At 40.4% G+C, this 22,720-nt stretch overlaps 1 protein-coding gene across 1 annotated transcript in view; it reads right to left on the bottom strand.

Moving 5' to 3' along the window:
* Window positions 1–22,299, bottom strand: part of lancl2 (LanC lantibiotic synthetase component C-like 2 (bacterial)) — a 35,543-nt gene extending 13,244 nt beyond the window's left edge. The window contains exons 1-5 of the mRNA XM_067434905.1: window positions 22,001–22,299; window positions 20,330–20,595; window positions 12,749–12,866; window positions 9,005–9,212; window positions 3,037–3,184 (exon numbers count right to left, since the gene is read on the bottom strand). Coding sequence (XP_067291006.1) covers window positions 3,037–3,184; window positions 9,005–9,212; window positions 12,749–12,866; window positions 20,330–20,491 — 636 coding nt within the window. The 5' untranslated portion in view covers window positions 20,492–20,595; window positions 22,001–22,299. The remainder of the gene's footprint in view (window positions 1–3,036; window positions 3,185–9,004; window positions 9,213–12,748; window positions 12,867–20,329; window positions 20,596–22,000) is intronic.
* Window positions 22,300–22,720: the final 421 nt, after the last annotated feature.

The raw sequence follows: 22,720 nt of genomic DNA on the forward strand, positions 1-22,720 counted from the left end.
AACGTGCACAGATATGCAATGTCAAAGACATCGGGTCAGAAATGCTTTTGACCACTTCATTAAGTTTTGTTTTGTAGAAAGCTTTGTATAAATTGTATCTTCATTTTAATAAATGTTTCATAATTTGCCTGAATTTAATAAATACGCTTTAATAAATAATATAGCAGACAAACGTGCCGGAGCGATCATTTGCGTTGCACATGAACTGGAGCGGTCTCAGAAATAAACCGAAACTCAGCATATATATATATATGAGCACGCTGTTCACGTGAGCTGACTACACAAGCGTCTGAAAATCTGAAAGTCTGAAAATCCGGACCAAACAAGGTAGGTGTGAAAGCACCCTCATACTCATGACCGGAAATAGCACCGCCAACTGTGTCCCATCATAATAAAATTACGTGGCTTTTTCCGATCTCTTATATTTGGCATGTTTTGCACTTAAATTGGCTTTTTCTTATTGTTGACATTACAAATGATGCACATGTTTTTCTGAGGGTTAAGGCACCAGTTGATTTCTCGATTGCTGTTTTGACAGTTTCCAACTGGACATTTTAGTCATAAATGCTCTTAATTGTCTTTAATGTCATTCCTGTTTTGATCCGGTTGTGTCATCAACATTATGTTTAAGGGAGATAAAATGGTCCTTAACAACCTTGATTGGTATGGCAATATTCTACCACATTAATTTGGCAGTTTTTTTCTTGGAGTAGGCAAGTTTTGGTGAGCTTTGGGACTGGAAATCTTCAACCCAATCTGGTAACACTGACGCAGACTCACTATTGAAAATGATCCACATTAAACCGTCATTCACAGACTCACTGAATCACTGATCCAGCAGCTTCTGTCAACAAAAGGTCTTCTTTTCTTTGTGAACTCTCCATTACACTGTGCCTGAGTCAAATGCTCCGAACAAACATGATCGTCAGACGCGATCCGGGGCACCATTAGAATAAACCATCCACTGGTGTCTGATGCGGAGATCTCCTGAAGTCTCTACTGAGACTCAAACCTGCTGTTAAAACTGGACGATCAAAGCCAGCGCTCTTCCACTCTGCCATCGGTCCTGTCGTCGGCAGATCTCAGTGTGTGGAGTCCGTCAGAAACTGAACACACTGTACCAGTGTAGACAGCGTCAGTCAGTAAAATGGCTTCGGTGTGATTTTGATGTTAATGTCAGATGTTGAGCGACTGTACAGTCCCTCCAGTTTTTCGCGATCGCTGAATGCAATGCAAAATCAGCAAAGTGTCGCATTTTTTTGCGATCCAGCATAATTTGCCATTTCACCGCAAAAAAATAAAAAAAAAATGTTTTTCAATAACAAAAAAGTAAATTAATATCCAATTAAACTATGTCTAATTTATTTACAGTTTTAACACATTGTTTTAATGAGGATTACAGACGTTGTGGTGCTTGCACGGTCTTTGTAAAAGCGAAAGTGAATCTTTCTCGCCTGCCGTGCCAAGGTGATACCTTCGACAGAGATTGTTTCTAATTTGACATAATTTAGTTTGTTTTATTGTTAAACTAAACAGAGTGAAAAATGTTTATATTAATTGTAAATTATTTTAAAAAAATCTTGTAAATGCGCAACTCAAGGTGCAGCAACGAGTGCTTTGTGACACAACGTCAATAAACGTTGGAGAAATCAAGGCAGTGGCACACAGACGAGAAATGTAAAAAACCTCGGCAAGATTTAAGTCCAATCAAAGGCAGTGTGTCTAGTTTGCAAACAGTCTGTTCCTTTTTAAAAGAGTACAATATCCGTCGTCATTATGAATCTGTATCATTGTGCATTTGGCATTGAACTGTATTTTACATTGAACACTTGGGGATTGTTGCCCATTCGTTAAAGGTGCACTATGTAGTATTTTTGCAGTAAAATATCCAAAAGCCACTAGGCCGGTGTTATATATTTTGTTCAGTTGAGTACCTACAATATCCCAGAAGTTTCCAACTATTTGTAAATTGTGAGAAAATTGCTATTTTAACTGAGGACCGGGACGTGTCAGCACAGCGTCTGAGGGAGTCGCCTGTCTAACGCCTCATATCTGCATTCCCCTCGGTTTCGGCTTTTATTTGGCAGGAGCGCTTTACTCTTAGCAGTGTGAACAAGTGAACGCACGGAGTAACGTCATAACACCGTTTTAAACACACTTAAATGTGTCTAATATGATAAACAGAGCTGCATTACCTCAAAATCATAACCGGAAGAGCGGATCAGTGCAGGCGCCCGGCGACTGTGTCCCGTCCCGTCATAATAAAAGTCCCGGTATTCGCGGGGCGGGTATTTGTTTAACAATCGCTCCAGCAGCTTTGCTCAGGTCCACAACACTCGGTCCTGCTCTGCTTTAGACTACAGTAACGTTAATAATCGCATGCATGAACGTGATTTCTGCCCGAGTCCTATTTTCCACCGGCTGTGATGAGAAGACCACATCTCCCAAGATGCTGCGCTCACACTTTGCGTCATCAAACTACGCATTTGTTTTGCATAGGCGCCCTCCGGTGGACGGAAAGCTGCATAGTGCACCTTTAATCAGATTAAAGTTGTTTTATATTTGTTTTAAACATTATGAATTAAATAAACCCATAGCTTTAATTAGCTACTTTAACTTTAGTTTAATTGTAATACAGTTTAATTTATGTTAATTAAAAATTACTTTCGGCCCATGGCTCTCAATCAAGTTTGATTTTGGGCACCCCTGATCTATCCCTTTAATAACCATAGATTCTGGTGGATTCAACTCAACGGCAGCTTTAATGTTGCGTAATTACTGCCACACGAAATATATGGCGTACCAACAAACACATGACACGCCTTCATCTTCCTCCACCTGTTTTCTGTCTGCTTCCTCATCGGTTCTGCACACATTCGCTGCAAAGCGTACAAGACTACACCGTGTGTTAATGCATCTCTAGTGTAACGGATGTGCTGCAATGCATTTTCATCAATGCAAGTTTAATGCCTATTATGCTCCACGCATCTGCATGAACGGATTTTGATAATGAATAGCGTGAGAGATGACACTCACCTTGGCAATGGTGGCCTCATCCACCGTGTCCGGCCCGATTTCTTTGTTGATGTAAAGCAGGGCATAAAGGAAGCCGGCTCGACCGTACAGAAGTTCATCAGGCATGTCTGAGTCTGGACTGAGGACTGAACGCTGGAGCTGGAGCAATCTGGAAGAGCAACACACACACATCAGTGTAGGGCAAAACACATTTATATCTCGATATTGCCAAAATGTTTACGATATTCGATATACATCTCGATTTGTTTGCAAGTGCTTTTAAATAATAAAAAACATGATTTTCTTTTGCCCCCATTAAAACAACAAAAACTATTTAGATTAAATTAAATACAAAATATGTACATTTAATGTGCAGGTTGGGATGACCAAAATCTTATTTCATGATACGAGCAATTTAATATTTTTTAAATTTACTTTTATAATTACAATATAGATATTTAATTTTATCTTTGGTTTTAAAAATAAGCAAATCATTCAAATTATAAACAATATTACACAAACTTTTTCAGCTATAGGACTATTTAACAGTCAAGAAATACATTTAAAAATCAAATAAAGAAATATATAAAAAACTGCTTAGTCTTCACTCTATGAATTAACAAACAATACACTGATTCTTAATAAATACACTCCCCTAAAGGATTATTAGGAGCACACACTAATGCTGTGTTTGACCCTTTCTCCTTCAGAACTGCCTTAATTCTCCTTGGCGTTGATCAACAAGCTGCTGAAAGCATTCTTTAGAAATGTCGGCCCATATTGATAGGAGAGCATCTTGCAGTTGATGGAGATTTGTGGGATGCACATCCAGGGCACGAAGCTCCCGTTCCACCACATCCCATAAAGGGTCATAAAGGGATGGACATGGTCAGAAACAATGCTCAGGTCGGCCGTGGCATTTAAACGATGCCCAATTGGCACTAAGGGGCTTAAAGTGTGCCAAGAAAACATCCCCCACACCATTACACCACCACCACCAGCCTGCACAGTGGTAACAAGGCATGATGGATCCATGTTCTCATTCTGGTTACGCCAAATTCTGACTCTACCATCTGAATGTCTCAGCAGAAATCGAGACTCATCAGACCAGGCAACATTTTTCCAGCCTTCAACTGTCCAATTTTGGTGAGCTTGTGCAAATTGTCGCCTCTTTGTCCTATTTGTAGTGGAGATGAGTGGTACCCGGTGTGGTCTTCTGCTGTTGTAGACCATCCGCCTCAAGGTTGTGTGTGTTGTGGCTTGTGCTGCATACTGGATGCTCTTCCCTTTTCACACCATTCTTTGTAAACCCTAGAAATGGTTGTGTGTGTAAATCCCAGTAACTGAGCAGATTGTGAAATACTCAGACCGGCCCGTCTGGCACCAACAACCATGCCACGCTCAAAACGGCTTAAATCACCTTTCTTTCCCATTCAGACATTCAGTTTGGAGTTCAGGAGATTGTCTTGAGCAGGACCACACCCCTAAATGCACTGAAGAACTGCCATGTGATTGGCTGATTAGATAACTGCATTAATGAGAAGTTGAACAGGTGTTCCTAATAATCCTTTAGGTGAGTGTGTATTAAAGTTATTTAGCCAAGCATGGGGTAAAGTATGGAAAGTATGCTTGAATTTGAAATATTCGATGTGCACGATATTTTCCAATTTTACATCGTGACCTTATTGCAATATTATCGCTAATATTTAATATATCGCCCAGCCCTACATCAGTGTAATACACATTGTGTAGCGAGCCATCTTGTTTTTATAAAGGTGCAATATGTACGATTTTTGCATTAAAATATCCAGCTAAGCCAGTGTTATATATTTTGCTCAGTTGAGTACTTACAATATCCCAAATGTTTCCAACTGTTTGTAAATCGTGAGAAAATTGTGATTTTACCCGAGGAACTGGGACGTATTTGAGCCCTGCTTCACACAACAGACATCTTTACACACACTCATCCAGAAACATTGTGAGATCCATCAGGATGATCATCAATCTACACCTGTTATTGTTCTGAAGAGGTTAGCGACCCCTAGTGATGAAAACATACATAGTGTAGCTTTAACTGAAACCTGTGTGTGAAAAACACAATACACTGAGTGCAAAACAAGCACAATGTTGGTTCAGGGTACACAGGAAATATAATCAGACTCACGCTGAGCTCTGCAGTCTCAGGCGATCTACGAGACAAATGAGAACAGAGCAACACACAGACGGAGGAGTGAGAGCAAACACACACACACACACACACACACACACACACACACACACACACACACACACACACACACACACACACACACACACACACACGCCTCACAGGAGCAATTTCACCTCACGCTCTTCAATCAAATCCTAATCAATGCTCTTCTCACTCTTCTGCAAAAAGATGAAGTGCAGAGCAAACGCTGGTGTTTCAGTGGACAAGGGTCCGCGTTTGCACGGTCACTTCCAGAGCTTGATCGGGCCACGACGGTTACAGCGAATGACCGGGAACAAACACACACACACACTTGCAAGTACACTGTTGGGTTTAAACAACCCAACCACTGGGCTAAAAACAACTGGGATAAAACAACCCAAACCCTGGGATTAAACAACCAAATCGCTGGGATAAAACAACCCAACCGCCTGGTTAAAACAACCCAAATGCTGGGATAAAACAACCCAAATGCTGGGATAAAACAACCCAAACCCTGGGATTAAACAACCAAATCGCTGGGATAAAACAACTCAACCGCCTGGTTAAAACAACCCAAATGCTGGGTTAAAACAACCTATTTGCTGGGCTAAAATAACCCAATCACTGGGATAAAACAACCCAACCGCTGGGATAAAACAACCCTAAATTATGCGTTAAAACAACCCAACCGCTGGGTTACAACAACCTAACCACTGCACTAAAACAACTGGGATAAAACAACCCAAACGCTGGGATAAAACAATACAACCCAACCACTAGGCTAAAACAACTGGGATAAAACAACCCAACCGCTGGGTTACAACAACCTAACCACTGCACTAAAACAACTGGGATAAAACAACCCAATCGCTGGGATAAAACAAAACAACCCAACCACTAGGCTAAAACAACTGGGATAAAAGAACCAAATCACTGGGATAAAACAACTGGAGCAAAACAACCCAATTGCTGGGATAAAACAACCCAACCACTGGGATAAAACAACCCAATCAATGGGATAAAGCAACCCAATTACTGGGATAAAACAACCCAATTGTTGGGGCTAAAACAACTGGGATAAAAAAATCAAATCACTGGGATAAAACAATTGGGCTAAAACAACCCAATCCCTGGGATAAAGCAACCCAATCACTGGGATAAAGCAACCCAATCACTGGGATAAAACAACTGGGCTTAAACAACCCAATCCCTGGGATAAAGCAACCCAATCACTGGGATAAAAAAACTGGGCTAAAACAACCCAATCACTGGGATAAAACAACTCAATCACTGGGATAAAACAACTGGGCTAAAACAACCCAATCACTGGGATAAAACAACCCAATCACTGGGATAAAACAACCCAATCACTAGGATAAAACAACTGGGCCAAAACAACCCAATTGCAGGGATAAAACAACCCAACCACTGGGATAAAACAACCCAATCACTGGGATAAAACAACCCAATCACTGGGATAAAACAACTGGGCCAAAACAACCCAATTGCAGGGATAAAACAACCCAATCACTGGGATAAAACAACTGGGCCAAAACAACCCAATTGCAGGGATAAAACAACCCAACCACTGGGATAAAGCAACCCAATCACTGGGATAAAACAACCTAACCACTGGGATAAAGCAACCCAATCACTGGGATAAAGCAACCCAATCACTGGGATAAAGCAACCCAATCCCTGGGATAAAGCAACCCAATCGCTGGGATAAAGCAACCCAATCGCTGGGATAAAGCAACCCAATCCCTGGGATAAAGCAACCCAATCACTGGGATAAAACAACCCAATCACTGGGATAAAGCAACCCAATCACTGGGATAAAGCAACCCAATCCCTGGGATAAAGCAACCCAATCCCTGGGATAAAGCAACCCAATCCCTGGGATAAAGCAACCCAATCCCTGGGATAAAGCAACCCAATATAAAGCAACCCAATCGCTGGGATAAAGCAACCCAATCGCTGGGATAAAGCAACCCAATCGCTGGGATAAAGCAACCCAATCGCTGGGATAAAGCAACCCAATCGCTGGGATAAAGCAACCCAATCCCTGGGATAAAGCAACCCAATCACTGGGATAAAGCAACCCAATCCCTGGGATAAAGCAACCCAATCACTGGGATAAAGCAACCCAATCCCTGGGATAAAGCAACCCAATCCCTGGGATAAAGCAACCCAATCCCTGGGATAAAGCAACCCAATCCCTGGGATAAAGCAACCCAATCACTGGGATAAAGCAACCCAATCACTGGGATAAAGCAACCCAATCACTGGGATAAAGCAACCCAATCCCTGGGATAAAGCAACCCAATCGCTGGGATAAGGCAACCCAATCCCTGGGATAAAGCAACCCAATCCCTGGGATAAAGCAACCCAATCACTGGGATAAAGCAACCCAATCACTGGGATAAAGCAACCCAATCACTGGGATAAAGCAACCCAATCACTGGGATAAAGCAACCCAATCCCTGGGATAAAGCAACCCAATCGCTGGGATAAGGCAACCCAATCGCTGGGATAAAGCAACCCAATCGCTGGGATAAAGCAACCCAATCCCTGGGATAAAGCAACCCAATCCCTGGGATAAAGCAACCCAATCACTGGGATAAAGCAACCCAATCACTGGGATAAAGCAACCCAATCACTGGGATAAAGCAACCCAATCCCTGGGATAAAGCAACCCAATCCCTGGGATAAAGCAACCCAATCACTGGGATAAAGCAACCCAATCACTGGGATAAAGCAACCCAAACAATGGGATAAAGCAACCCAATCAATGGGATAAAGCAACCCAATCACTGGGATAAAGCAACCCAATCACTGGGATAAAGCAACCCAATCCCTGGGATAAAGCAACCCAATCCCTGGGATAAAGCAACCCAATCACTGGGATAAAGCAACCCAATCGCTGGGATAAAACAACCCAAACAATGGGATAAAGCAACCCAATCAATGGGATAAAGCAACCCAATCAATGGGATAAAGCAACCCAATCAATGGGATAAAGCAACCCAATCACTGGGATAAAGCAACCCAATCCCTGGGATAAAGCAACCCAATCCCTGGGATAAAGCAACCCAATCCCTGGGATAAAGCAACCCAATCACTGGGATAAAGCAACCCAATCACTGGGATAAAGCAACCCAATCACTGGGATAAAGCAACCCAATCCCTGGGATAAAGCAACCCAATCAATGGGATAAAGCAACCCAATCACTGGGATAAAGCAACCCAATCACTGGGATAAAGCAACCCAATCAATGGGATAAAGCAACCCAATCACTGGGATAAAGCAACCCAATCACTGGGATAAAGCAACCCAATCACTGGGATAAAGCAACCCAATCACTGGGATAAAGCAACCCAATCACTGGGATAAAACAACTGGGCTTAAACAACCCAATCCCTGGGATAAAGCAACCCAATCACTGGGATAAAACAACTGGGCTAAAACAACCCATTCCCTGGGTTAAATCAGCTGGGCTAAAGCAACCCATTCCCTGGGTTAAATCAGCCAGAGAGTATAGAGTAACCCTTGACCCTGTGCAGAAGATAGAGTAATTAGAGGGTTTTTGACCTTTAATGCATATAAACACAAAAGCAACATTAGGAGCCTTTTAAATAGCATAATATGATGAAGTAAAAGGTATTAATTTAATGTAGTTAATCATTTTTCTAAATGACACATTCAAATGTATTCAGACATTTAATCACGGGACTCTTCACCTTCACACCACATGTCAGGCAGCCAAAGCAAGCAGAGCGAGTTTAAAGGTGTCTCACTTGGCCAGGCAGTCCTGGGCCTCGTCCTGGTTCTTCAGGAGATGGTGGACCACTGCAGCCACAGCCAGCGGCCCGGCGTCTCCACACAGGAAGCTGACGCGCCGGCCGCTCAGGCTCCTCAGGGCACGCCTGGAGTACTCCAGAGCCCGCTGCAGGTGCGCGCCGTCCTGAGTCCTGCGGTGCAGCTGCACATACAGCAGGGCAATGCCTGGCACACAACCGGCACGCGTTACACTCTGGCAAACACACACGCTACAGGAGACTAAAACACGCATTTCAGCCATTTTAATACTTATACAGACTTACAATTTAATAGTATATCATAAAAATGCAAACAAACACAACCAGTCATGCACTGCAAAAAATGCTCTTCTTATTTAGTATTTTTGTCTCGTTTCCAGTCCAAATATCTTAATATTCTTAAATCAAGATGCATTTACTAGATCAGTAAAACGACATAAGATATTTTCCTTCTTTCCTTAAAAATAATATCTAAATGAAGTGAGTTTTTGCTCAAAACAGGCAAAATGATCTGCCAATGGGGTGAGAAAAATAATCTTATTTCTGATTGAAATCTTGTTTCTTGTTTCCGTCCCAAACAGAAATAAGAAAATTTTTCTCACCCCATTGGCAGATCATTTCGCCTGTTTTAAGTAAAAACTCTCTTCATTTAGATATTTTTCACCAGAAAACAAGAAATAATATCTTATGTCATTTTACTTACATAGTAAATGCATCTTTTTAAAGAATTGTTAGATATTCAGACTGGAAACAAGACAATTGCTGAGTGAGAAGAGCATTTTCTGAAGTGTATAATACATTTTTTTAAATTAACATATGAATAAAAAAATCCAAAACCTTTTCAGGCACAATCTTCCTATATATACAGTGCCCTCCACAATTACTGGCACCCCTGTTTAAGATGAGGCCGTGGACTTCTAAAAATTCCCTTTTTTTTTTAAACAACATAGAACCCAAATGCAAAAAAAGAGAAAAATCCAACTTTTCATTTAAGCACATTACTTTGGTGGTAAAAAAAATCACACATTTAGGAAAAAACAAAACCTTGAAATCATGTGTCCCACAATTATTGGCACCCCTAACAATTCCTCTGAAAATTTTAATTAATTTTTTTCTAAATATATTTTTCTGTAGTTGCTAAAGTTGGTTAGGGTATCTATGAAAGTTTAATGAGTAATTGATGAGTTCCTGCTTCCCTGGGGTATAAATATGACGTGACACAGAGGCCTGATTCTCTTACCCATTTGTCAACATGGCAAAGACAAGAAAACACACCATTCCAGAAAGGCAGATGTGTGTCGACCTTCATAAGTCAGGCAACGGCTACAAGAAAATAGCCTCTCGCCTTAACGTCCCCGTATCTATAGTCAGAGGAATCATTAGGAAGTTTAAAACAACTAAACAGTGACAAACGGCTGGAAGAGGTCCCAAGGTTATCCTGCCACAACACATAGTGAGGAAGATGGTAAGAGAAGTAAAGAAATGTCCTAAGCTCACTGTCACAGAATTGCATCAGAGAGGCATCATGGGGTCACAGTCTCCAAAGCAGCCATCAGACGCTCTCTACAGGCCAGCAAGCTGTTTGGGAGGCATGCTAGGAAAACGGCTTTTCTCACGAACACTGACAAGCGTACACGTCTGGAGTTTGCTAAGCGGGACTGGGACTTCAGCTGGGATCGTGTGCTTTGGTCAGATGAGACTAAGATTGAGCTTTTTGGCAACAGACACTCGAAGTGTGTCTGACGTAAAACAAAAGATTAGTATGCCGGAAAGCTCCTCATGCCCACCGTGAAGTATGGTGGAGGATCTGTGATGCTGTGGGCCTGTTTCTCTTCCAAAGGCCCTGGGAACCGTGTTAGAGTGCATGGCATTATGAATGCTTTGAACTACCAGGACATTTTAAATAAAAACCTGATGGCCTCTGCCAGAGAGCTGAAGATGGGTCGTCATCACCAGGATAATGATCCAAAACGTGGCAAAATCTACACAAAAATGGTTCAGCAGTCACAAACTCAAGGCCCTCCCATGGCCATCTCAGTCCCCAGACCTCAACCCGACCGAAAACCTGAGGGGCGAGCTAAAGAGGAGAGTGCATGAGACGACCCAGGACACGATGATCTGGGAAGATTGGGCAAAGAAGAATAGTCAAAGATCCCTCTCTCTGTGTTCTCCGATCTCGGAGATTAAGTGATCTCTTGTTGGCAAAACGGGGTGGAACAAAGTATTACCATCAGGGGTGCCAATAACTGTGGGACACATGATTTCAAGGTTTTTTTTCTTTCCAAATCTGTGATTTTTTTTACCACCAAAGTAATGTACTTATACGAAAGCTAGGATTTTTCTCTTTTTTGCATTTGGGTTCTATGTTGTTAAAAAAAAAGGAGAATCTTTAGAAGTCCGCGACCACATCTTAAACAGGGGTGCCAATAATTGTGGAGGGCACTGTAATATATATATATATATATTTACAGCTCCAGTAACTCTTCTCCCAGGGGTCCTGGCCAAGACTAACTAAATAAGTCCTAAAGTAAAATAATACTGGTGTTAAACCCAGAACAGTCCTTTAAAATATAGACATGATTGTGTAGAAATTAACATTATAATAAACACAGCATTAACAATAAATAAAAAAATCAATTAATATTTGTATTGATTATAAATAATGTAAAATATACAACAGAATTATTTTTTTAATTAAATAGAATCAATAGAATAAAACTTACATCCGGACAGGCAACAGTTTAGCCTAAATTAAGGTGGATTCTTCTGGACAGAATGTTGGTTTGTAATTGATTTTTATATTTATATATATTAGATATATATAATATTATATATATATATATATATATATATATATATATATATATATATAATATATTTATATATATATATATATATATATAAATATATATATATATATATATATATATATATATATATACACACACATATATATATATATATATAATTAGGCCAGGACTTTAATGCATTAATTAAGATTAATTACGCAAAAAATAAATAACAATTTTAATGAGATAATTATTTTGAATGATTAATTTTGACTGAGTTTCGACGGACCGATTATACTGGAACACAAACTAGCGCTCACGAGTCACGACAACAACAAACCACAGTGAACATGAGCGAAGAAGCTGATGAGACCGCTCTGCTCGGCCCCGTGGATGGGACATTTAGTTTTAAAAAACGAAAGGATGGAAGCGTCGACAAGACCATGGTGGTGTGAAAGCGATACAACAAGGAGTTAGCGTATCACCGCAGCACATCGAGCCTCAAATATCACAAATACGCTTCTGCTGCACTTAACGGCAAACACTGCTCTGCTCTGCTGGACTGAAATACATAAACTATATAAACTATATTTTGTTGATTAAGCTTATGATTCAGTCATTATTCAATGGGATACTAAAAATACATGAGGAAAATTACTTCTCACTGTTCTCAGGTCAAGTATTTAAATGCGATTAATTAATTGCAAAGCCTCTAATTAATTCGATTAATTTTTTTAATCGAGTCCCGGCCCTAATATATATATATATATATAAATTGTAAAATACAAATTATGTTCTGTTCTTCAAGAACTGAACGCTTCTCTCTTTATCGGGGGAGAGCGTGCAGTAGCAGCGGTTCATGAATGCATATTTTGGCCCCAAAAAAATACCAATTTTTTTCCGCTATTCATAGAAAGAGCCCTAAAATACTGACCTGTCCAGCCGGTGTATGTGGAGAAATCGTGCGGGTCCGCAGTCTTCAGGCCCTCCTCCATTTGTGTGAGAAGATCTTTGATTTTGCTCTGCACTTTCCTCTGAAAGGCGTCACTGATCTATTTCCAGAGAAGGGAAGAAGAGTTTGTAGATGAGCTTCCAAGATTCATTGGGCATGACTAGATAACATTAAGGGACGCAGGCACCGAGTATCGCACAGGGTTCGAAACCTTTACGGACCAAATACAGAGCCCTGTGGGATCTCCATCAATATTCAATGAATCACTCGTTAAAATATGTGCAAATGCATATCATAGACACCTCTAACCCTTACAACGTGAACTGCACTTCCGAGACTTCGGGTCAGTCTCGAGCCGCTGCTCGGGGAAACATCGTTAGCATTGATGCGCGTTCGTTACGCTGAAAAGATCATGCTTGATGAAGGCGAAGTACTGAGTCAGTGTTTACAAGTGTGTGGAAGGAAGACCATACACACATATTCAAGCGTCTTTTCGTCAGATTATCGTTTAAAACGTTTTTACAAACACTTTAGACTTTCGCCTTCGTCAAGCGTGACCTTTTCAGCGTAACTAACCATCGCACAACAGAGCAAGGCCAGCATTTGTGCTTATAAAACTTAAACTTGTTTATTTAGTGTTTAAATGACGATGGTTTGGCTAGATAAGACCCTTATTCATCGTCTGCTGTCGTTTAACGCCCTTTGAAGCTGCACTGAAACTGTCCTTTCTCATCAAAAACCTTCATTTCTTTTCCACTGAAGAAAGAAAGACATGGACATCTTGGATGACATGAGGTTGAGGAAGCTATCAGCAAAAGCTTATTTAAAAGTGAACTTATCCTTTAAATAAGCAGATCTATTCAGTGATTGGTCCATGCATGTGTCGTCATCCAAAATCCCTTATGTGACACAGCAAAGTGTCGTTAATCATGTCTAATGGTGCGCGAATAGACTGCATATGAAGTCAATGCAAAGACGCGAACTGATGCAAATTCGCACCGGGCTAAACAAGAAATTAAATGTTACAAAAATACAGAAGGATAGTTTGGTTTTGCCGCATTGTCGCGCGTTATAATCTGCCACTAAATGATGTCCGAAACAGTCATTGAATAAATATAAATCATTAGTAAAAGTATTCCCACATGACTCCACAAACACTACAAAAATGCTCTTCTCACTCAGTATTTTTCTCTTGTTTCCAGTCTAAATATCTAAACGTTTTTAAATCAAGATGCATTTACTAGATCAGTAAAATGACATTTTTTTTCTTGTTTTGTTGAACTCTAAATGAAGAGAGTTTTTGCTTAAAATAAGATAAATAATCTGCCAATGGGGTGAGAAAAATAATCTTAATTCAAACAGAAAACAAGATTATTTTTCTCACCCCATTGGCAGATTATTGATCTTATTTTAAGCAAAAACTCTCTTCATTTGAGTTATTTTCCCCAAAACAAGACGATAACTTTTGCTTGTCTAGTAAATACTTCTTGTTTTAAGAATTTTTAGATATTTTTGACTAGAAACAGTGCCTGCGTTTTGCAGTGAATGTTTAGTAGACACCACATGTTATAACGAAATATTAACATTATGGTAAATTAGCATCATGTTTATTTTCTATAGTAATGAGCAAGGGCGCCCCCTGGGGGTTCGCTGACGTTTGTGTTTAGGCAGAACTCAAACTCAACTTGTCAAAGGGTCAATAGAACCGAATTGTTGTAATTTAATAAGATTGCGTGTTTTAAATCGAGATCTCAATCTTTTAACGATTAATCGTGCAGCTCTTCAGTCACCTGTGATATTCATACTCTTGTGTAATCGACGCCCCATCCTCAATAAACCCGTCTCTGGCGTGATCCCCAAAATGTTGAATATTCTGCTCTAATCTGACCTCTGAGCTGTGCGGTGTCCAGAATAATAATCCTCCACTGTGTGTTAATAGGCCAGAGGAGAACTGAGTCTGGTTTCTCTAAGGTTTATTTTTCTCCATCATGCCCTGATGGAGTTTCGGTTCCTTTGGTCGCCTTTGGCTTGGCTTGCTCAGTTGGGGACACTAACATTAGGATCAGAGTTATTCAACTAAATATACAAATAACATTAATGAATTTGGTCTTATTTAATTCTATAAACTATAATACTGATCTGCCAACATTGTCTCTCTATGATAAATTAAAATAAGCTGATAACATCACTGTTTACTCCAGAACGACTGTACAGCCAAATCTAATTCTGCTGCAGTATTGTCCTGTTTAACACTGAAGCTGCTCTGACACAATCGGCGTTGGAGAAGAGCGATAGAAATAAAGATGATTGATTGATTGATTGATTGATTATGCTGACACTGGTACAGATGGGAATGAGGCATGGCCCGTCCTGATATAAAGAGCATTTGAACACAGGCTCTTTTATTCAGACTGTTTGCTACTACAGAGGGAAATGTATAATGTGATTTGCTATTTCTGAAAGTCTGAGTTCAATAGCTTGGAAACCTTGGGCATGGAAGAGTGAAGGTGGATCAAATCCAGAGTTATTCCTTTCAGCTGCAGCAGTGAGTCTGTGCTGTGAATGCTGATGAGGACCAAACCTCACCTAATACACACTCGCCTAGAGACATACACACACTTCATTTAAGCAAGTATGGTGACGTGAGGAGTAGTGCGTGAAATAATCCCAAACAATTCCACTAGGGGCAGATACACTATAATGCCAGAAGTGTTGTGCCGCCTCTACACACACATGATCTCCCCATTGTTAACCCGTGGGGTTTAATCTGGAGTCGGCCCACCCTCTCTAACAGCTCCAGCTCTTCTGGGAAGGCTCTCCTCAAGGTTTAGGAGTGTGTTTATGGGGATTTTTGCCCATTCTTCTAGAAGCTCATTTGTGAGGTCAGGCACTGATGTTGGACGAGAAGGCCTGGCTCTCAGTCTCCGCATTAATTCATCCCAAAGCTGTTCTATCGGGTTGAGCTCAGGACTCTGTGCAGGCCAGTCCAGTTCCTCCACACCAAACTCCTCATCCATGTCTTTATGGAGCGACGCTTTGTGCACTGGAGCGCAGTCATGCTGGGACAGGAAGGGGCCGTCCACAAACTGATCCCACTAAGTCGAGAGCATGAAATTGTCCAAAATGTCTTGGTGAAGCATTAAGAGTTCCTTTCATATAATATTATTAATATTTAGTAGTGAGGAAATGTCGGGAATGGACTTATTGCACAGGTGTCAGCCTATCACGGCCCCACGCTTGAGTTCACTGAGCTCCTGAGAGCGACCCATTCTTTCACTAATGTGTGTAGAAGCGTCTGCAGGCCGAGAGCTGGAGTTATACACCTGTGGCCATGAAGAGACTGAACACCTGAACTCAGGGATCTGGAGGAGCGGCACAATACTTTTAACAGTATAGTGTATTTTAATCTGTATTTTGCCAACATTGCAAAAAAATATATATGTTTAATATTTCCCAGGGTTGAATGGTTACGCTTGACAAATGCAGCTACTAACATCTGAGAGAGAGCGCTCTTGTTTTTGCTTTTTTAAACCTTTTCTAAAACACATTTCCTATTCTAATTTTACAAGTTGCAAGTTACAAAAAACACACAAGCCGTGCTGACCGACTCGTGCTGATGAAATTGGGCACATGAACTGTAAAGGCACCAGCATTCATTTACTTTTTCCTTCTTCAATTTCATTCTTCACTGAAATTTAAGTTTTATGACTTTTCTTATCCAAATTAAATTCTTAAAGTGGTGTTTATACTACACATACATGCTTCTGTTAGCATGACTTCATTACTGTACAGATGGAGAAAGAGCCAGCCATTCATTCTGATTAAAAACATTATTCTGAGGACACTTTGGTCTGTTTTCACTTAAATCATATTATTTCTGACTTCATTTTGTAGCTCTGAATTTTGAATTATACGATATGGCAGGGTATCGTGATACTTCAGCTGGTGTAGTATTGTAGTATTTGTTTATGGTATTGTAACAGACATAGTACAAGTATTATTCATTGGTAGTTTTAACCTTTTAACCTTAGTATTGCTCAAATATTAATACATGCAGTAAAATGTATATTGCGTAATGCATATGGTAAATAAGCCAATATATCCTTGTTAACAAATGGGACTTTCGGTCTGTTACCTATTTATAATATTATAATGTTTAAATCAGGGGTCTCAAACTGCCGGCCCGCGGGCCACTTGCGGCCCACAGGATGATATTTTGTGGCCCCCTACTTGACATCAAAGTTTAATGTTAGTGCGTCCCGCGCGTTGCTCTGAAAACCATTTTTGGCGGAGTCGTTGCGCGTGCCGCGCTTTATGCCTCACTTTGTGTGTGTGTGTGTGTGTGTGTTTGAGAGTTAGCTCAGCCCTCTCTCATGCTGTATAATTGGTTGACACCGCATGATTGACATGTTCAGACAGTCGAAATGAATGTGGTTTAACGGCACTCAACTGGCCAATCAAATCAAAGTAGTCGAATAGTCTGATTTACATTCTCTTTTGGCTCGCGCACATGCTCCCGCAGTCTACACACACACACACACACACACACACACACAGAAGAGCGTGTCAATCTATCGCGTTGCGAAGAGAGACTATTCTTTCCGGTAAAATCACAAAACTAAATTGCACACACACAAAATGCAACGTTTCCATGCTCTTAATATACAATCATTGATGAACATTATAATGAAGAAAACTATACGAGCGGATTAAAACTCGGAACATTTGAGACGATTTACTAAAAGTCTACTATTAGACCACTGAGGAACTCAAATATAAGCAGCGGATGCACGTATTTATTCACTCATGCGAAAAACCTCGGGACTAATAATATATTTGACGACAGTTAATGCAAATATTGTTTGCAAATGGTCCTAAATTTATTTCCCAACTAGAATTAGATCTAGAATCTGTTTGACCTGGTTATGGCCTTGCTTTGAAATAGTCTATTATTTTAAATAAAAATAAAAACATTTATTATTTCAGTATTACATAATGATTTAATTTCTATTGGCCATATTTATTAGTACACAATTACCATCACACACCTGTTGGGAAATAGATCGGTGCGAAGGACGAAGGATAACCAGATCCACAAATATATTGGCAATATAAAAAAAACACACGAGTAAGCAAGAGAAGCCATGTTCATGTTCAGAAGAAACATTAATGTTGAAGAACTGTTAATAATAAAGATTGAGAAGATTGGATCAGTTTTTTTTGTGGAAAATTTGTTGCGGCCCAGCCTGACCCAGAGTCTTACCTCCAGCGGCCCCCAGGTAATTTGAGTTTGAGACCCCGGGTTTAAATTATTATCTGTTGAACTTTTAATTTTAATATATTCATATTAGGGCTGCACGATTATGACAAAATTGTCCCTAAGCATCAATACTTTATGATGTCCGTGGCACAGGTAATGGACTTAAACAACAAAAGTCTTCATTTGTGTTTAGGAGCTAAACGAAACAGCATATAGGCTGTGCTCGGCTTCTGTGCTATTACGCGTCATTCGGCCTGTCAGCGTACTGCCCTCACAGCGTAACATCATATCTAAGCACGCAGAATTACACAAGGTTTTTGGGGGTTTTTTGGTAATCGCAGCTTTGAACAATTACATAATCGTAGCATCCATAATCATAATCGCGATTAGAAATTGGATTAATTGTGCAGACCTAATTCATAAACATGCAGCACAGGCCAAACGTTTGGGCACATTAGTTATTATGTTGTCAAAAAACATAATTTAGTCTGATTTATCAGCTGTTTTCCTCATGTGTACTCCAAAAATGTCCTTATAATTTAGTGTTTACCAGGACATTATGACAGGTTAACACTGATGATCTCTTCATCACGGCTCCTGTTAGTGGGTGGGATATATTAGGCAGCAAGTGAACATGTTGTCCTCAGAGTTGATGTGTGTGAAGCAGGAGAAATGGGCAAGAGTAAGGATTTGAGCGAGTTTGGCCAGATTGTGACGGCTAGACGACTGGGTCAGAGCATCTCCAAAACTGCAGCTCTTGTGGGCTGTTCCCGGTCTGCAGTGGTCAGTATCTATCAAAAGTGCTCCAAGGAAGGACCAGTGGAGAACCGGCCACAGGGTCATGGGCGGCCAAGGCTCAATGATGACCGTGGGGAGCGAAGGCTGGCCCGTGGGGTCCGATCAAACAGACGCTGGAGCTCAAACTGCTCCAGAAGTTAATGCTGGTTCTGATAGAAAGCTGGCAGAATACACAGAGCAGCTCAGTTTGAGGCGTATGGGGCGGCAAAAGGGGGATTGTGTGTGTATATATATATATAATTTTTTTTTTACTAATAACACAGATAATCCGTGTCAAATCAAGCGAATTTCAGAAACTTCCCCAGCTCAAATTTTTGATTTTGTTAATATTGTTTTTTGTAGGAAGACATAAATAGTCCCAAATATTAGAAGCCTCAGATGAATATTGACTGACTGTTTTGTAGAGGAGGCTCAATGACCGTTTCCACCTGAGCCAAATTACAAGCTCAACACACATGAAGCTCACACACACACACTGAACCGGAATCTGTGTGTGATTATATGCCGACGGTGAGCGCTCAAACATGGGGATAAGCACTTCTTGTGTTTTTCACTCAAGTTTGCATGCCTATAATTCAAGAAGTATTAAATATATCTCAATATCCTTTTAGATTCTGGTTCTTAACAAACTTTCCTTTTGGTTTCTCCATTTTAAGGCCCTCAATGGTTCAGTCCCAGAGATACGAGGATCTCAAAACAGCTGTTCAAAATGATGACTTTAATTCATTGTCAGTGATGGAAAACCAAATGTGGTTCACTTACACACAGCTGATGCCTGAAGAAGAAATAATGTTTAAACTAATAATGTCTCTTGTTTTTCAAAAGAATGACATAGATCCATGGGCGTATATTATATTGGCGTATACCAATATTATTATATTATTTATTGTTGCACTCAATGGCTATTAGCTGAGAAGACAGTGTCAGTCAATGTATTAGACAAATCAGTGATCATAAATGTAAATAAACAAAGTTGCTTATCATATTTTCCTAACAAGCAACCACATTTTTTAAATAAGCCCACTTTTTAAGACCAATGATTGAACACACTCACCTTTATCTGTTTACCTACCCCTAACCGAAACCAATTATTATTAAACACGTTAGACACGTTATTTACACTTAATATTTTCTTCATTTTTATTGAATCCCGAAAATAAAAGGCTTTCTGATCTGATATGTGATGGAAAAAGGGAGTAGAGTGAGTTCGGCAAAAGTCGGATTTGATCCTCGATTTGCGTCAAAACTTGACCCCATGCGTCTCTTACCCCTACACTACAGCCACGGCAAATAACCAAATAACTCACTGATTTACGTCATTAACTCACTGATTAACGTCATTTTGTCTGACCCAAATAATCGTTTAGTTAACTGTAGGATATTTGTATTTATTGTAAAGGGTATACTCCAGTAAAAAGAGCATGTACTGAGAGGGTGAATATCCAGCGCGCGTCTGTTAACGTTAGTAAACAAACCCCCAGAACCGCTCTGACAGGATCACGAACCTTCCCACTGGCGTCAAACGGGCCGGGCTCGCCGTCCTCCTCCTCGGCGTTCGGGTTCGGGTTCGGGATCCAGTCCGCGAACGGGTTCGGGAAACTGCGCTCCTCCATCTCCGACTCCGAGCCCGTCACCAGCTTCAGGCGCTTCGACATGTTCTCGCCCATCGCGACGGCGGCCCGTCAGGGACACGCGCACTACGGCTGAGAAACGCGTTTGGGGTTTTCTGGTGCTGGTGCTGATGCTGGAGAAGCTTAGAGGACTCGAGTTCCTTAGCATGAAAAAAAAACACAAATGTGCAGTGAGAGAGAGAGAGAGAGAGAGAGAGAGAGAGAGAGAGAGAGAGAGAGAGAGAGAGAGAGAGAGAGAGAGAGAGAGAGAGAGAGAGAGAGAGAGAGTTTATAAAATCTTTAATCAGTGGAATAGTTTACAAAAAACAATTATTCAAAAATAATCACCAAATAAATGATAAAAGGTCCTCTTCATAAAACACAAACAAACCACTATTTACACACCATTTACGCATAAAATCAAGCATGTTTCCGGTGCTGCTAAAAAACGCACATTCAACTCTGATTCTGGATTCAACTAATGCTGTAAACATTCTGAGCACATCAACCACTCGCCCTTCAAGAGCAAGTCTGCAAGTCTTCCAGATGGCTAGTTTTGCTTGCCCAAGTATAAAATTAGCAACCGTGCATCTTTCTTTGTTTGCTTTGGAATATTTACATCCAAAAATAAAAATAACTTGGTTAAAATCAAAACCCAGTCCTGTAACAGTCCTCTCCAGTAATGTAAAAAGTGGGACCAACCTTGGACATTCTATAAAAACATGAAAAACAGTTTCGTTACTGTTACAAAAAAGACACACTGGCAAAACATTTAAGTCGAAAAGAAGAGAGAGAGAGAGAGAGAGAGAGAGAGAGAGAGTGAGTGAGTGAGTGTGTGTGTGTGTGTGTGTGTGTGTGTGTGTGTGTGTGTGTGTGTGTGTGTGTGTGTGTGTGTGTGTGTGTGTTGCCGAAGAGGCTTCACTATTGAAAACGCAAATTGAAATGTTCTTATTTAATGTGTTAGACTTAATTTATGCAAAATGAATTGTGTGTTTTTAATAAACCTGCGGTGAGAGATACATTGCATTTTTCCTCTTAATAACTCATAATATGGTTAAAAAATAACAGAAATCATATAGGCTAGCCTACTAAACATGCATTAATATACCGGAGTATGTCTTTAGTAAGCTACAATACATATTATAATGCATTATTAATAGATATTTTTCATTTTTATGTTTTAAGGGAAAGCGATGGAAACGAATATGATAGTTGACATTTAAAAAAATGCAATCTGTATTTTTGGGTAAAATATTGATAAGCTATAATAGGCGCAGGCTCAGTTATTGCACATAAATAAACATTAATATCTGCGATTGGTTGGTAGTACACTTCGCATGATATGATGGCACACACACACACACACACACACACACACACTCGTGTAAAGCACATCCAAACGCTCCTCATCACAGTATTCATATGCTAAAGTTAAGCACGTGAACACCAATGAAGCGTCGTCGCAACACACACACACACACACACACACACACACACAGCATGCACATTAATGCACTGATGCACGAGTGTGTGTTCATTCATGAGATCTGGACGCGGTTTACTTACAGGTCCGGTGCAGCATCACGAGCTCTGGTCCTGAGGAATATCTCCACTTCATCATCGTGTGTGTGTGTGTGTGTGTGTGTGTGTGTGTGTGTGTGATCAGTGATCGATTACTCTGGATGCGGCGTCTCCCATCGCGATCCCCAGATGACATGAACCAGTGCTTTCCCTTCTCATTTCCGGGCTTTGACTTTCTCTGCTCACACACACGCACACACACACACACACACCAGCAGATAATGGTGATGATGGTGATTTCCTCTATCCCGAGCACATTTGAGCCGCAGGAACAGATGGCGATTCCGCTCCAGCATCCAGGATTAAGCGCGCGAACACACACACACACACACACACACACACACACACGCATTTTGTCGTTTACATTGGGTGAACTATAGCAAAAGTGGATTTGAAACTGAGCATTATTAACATCTTGATCTGTCTTTTGTTTGTTTGTTTGTTGTGATGGTGTATGTAGATCGACATTTTACTGTTTAATTTTATTTTTTGTATTATTAGTATTCATAAAAGTATACATGTCAAGCTTTCTAGACATATTTCTCATGTCTGAGTAGCAGTAGAGTTCAGTTCCCTTCTGAGACACTGGCGCCTCCATGTCATGATTAATGTCTGCTATATTTGCTTATTATTTATTAAATCCAGGCAATTGGCTGACAAAACTGATTGCAATTAAAGGGATAGTTCACTTTAAAATGTAAACTC

This window comes from Pseudorasbora parva, chromosome 24 (assembly GCF_024679245.1).
Source record: "Pseudorasbora parva isolate DD20220531a chromosome 24, ASM2467924v1, whole genome shotgun sequence".
NCBI classification, from domain to species: Eukaryota; Metazoa; Chordata; class Actinopteri; order Cypriniformes; family Gobionidae; genus Pseudorasbora; species Pseudorasbora parva.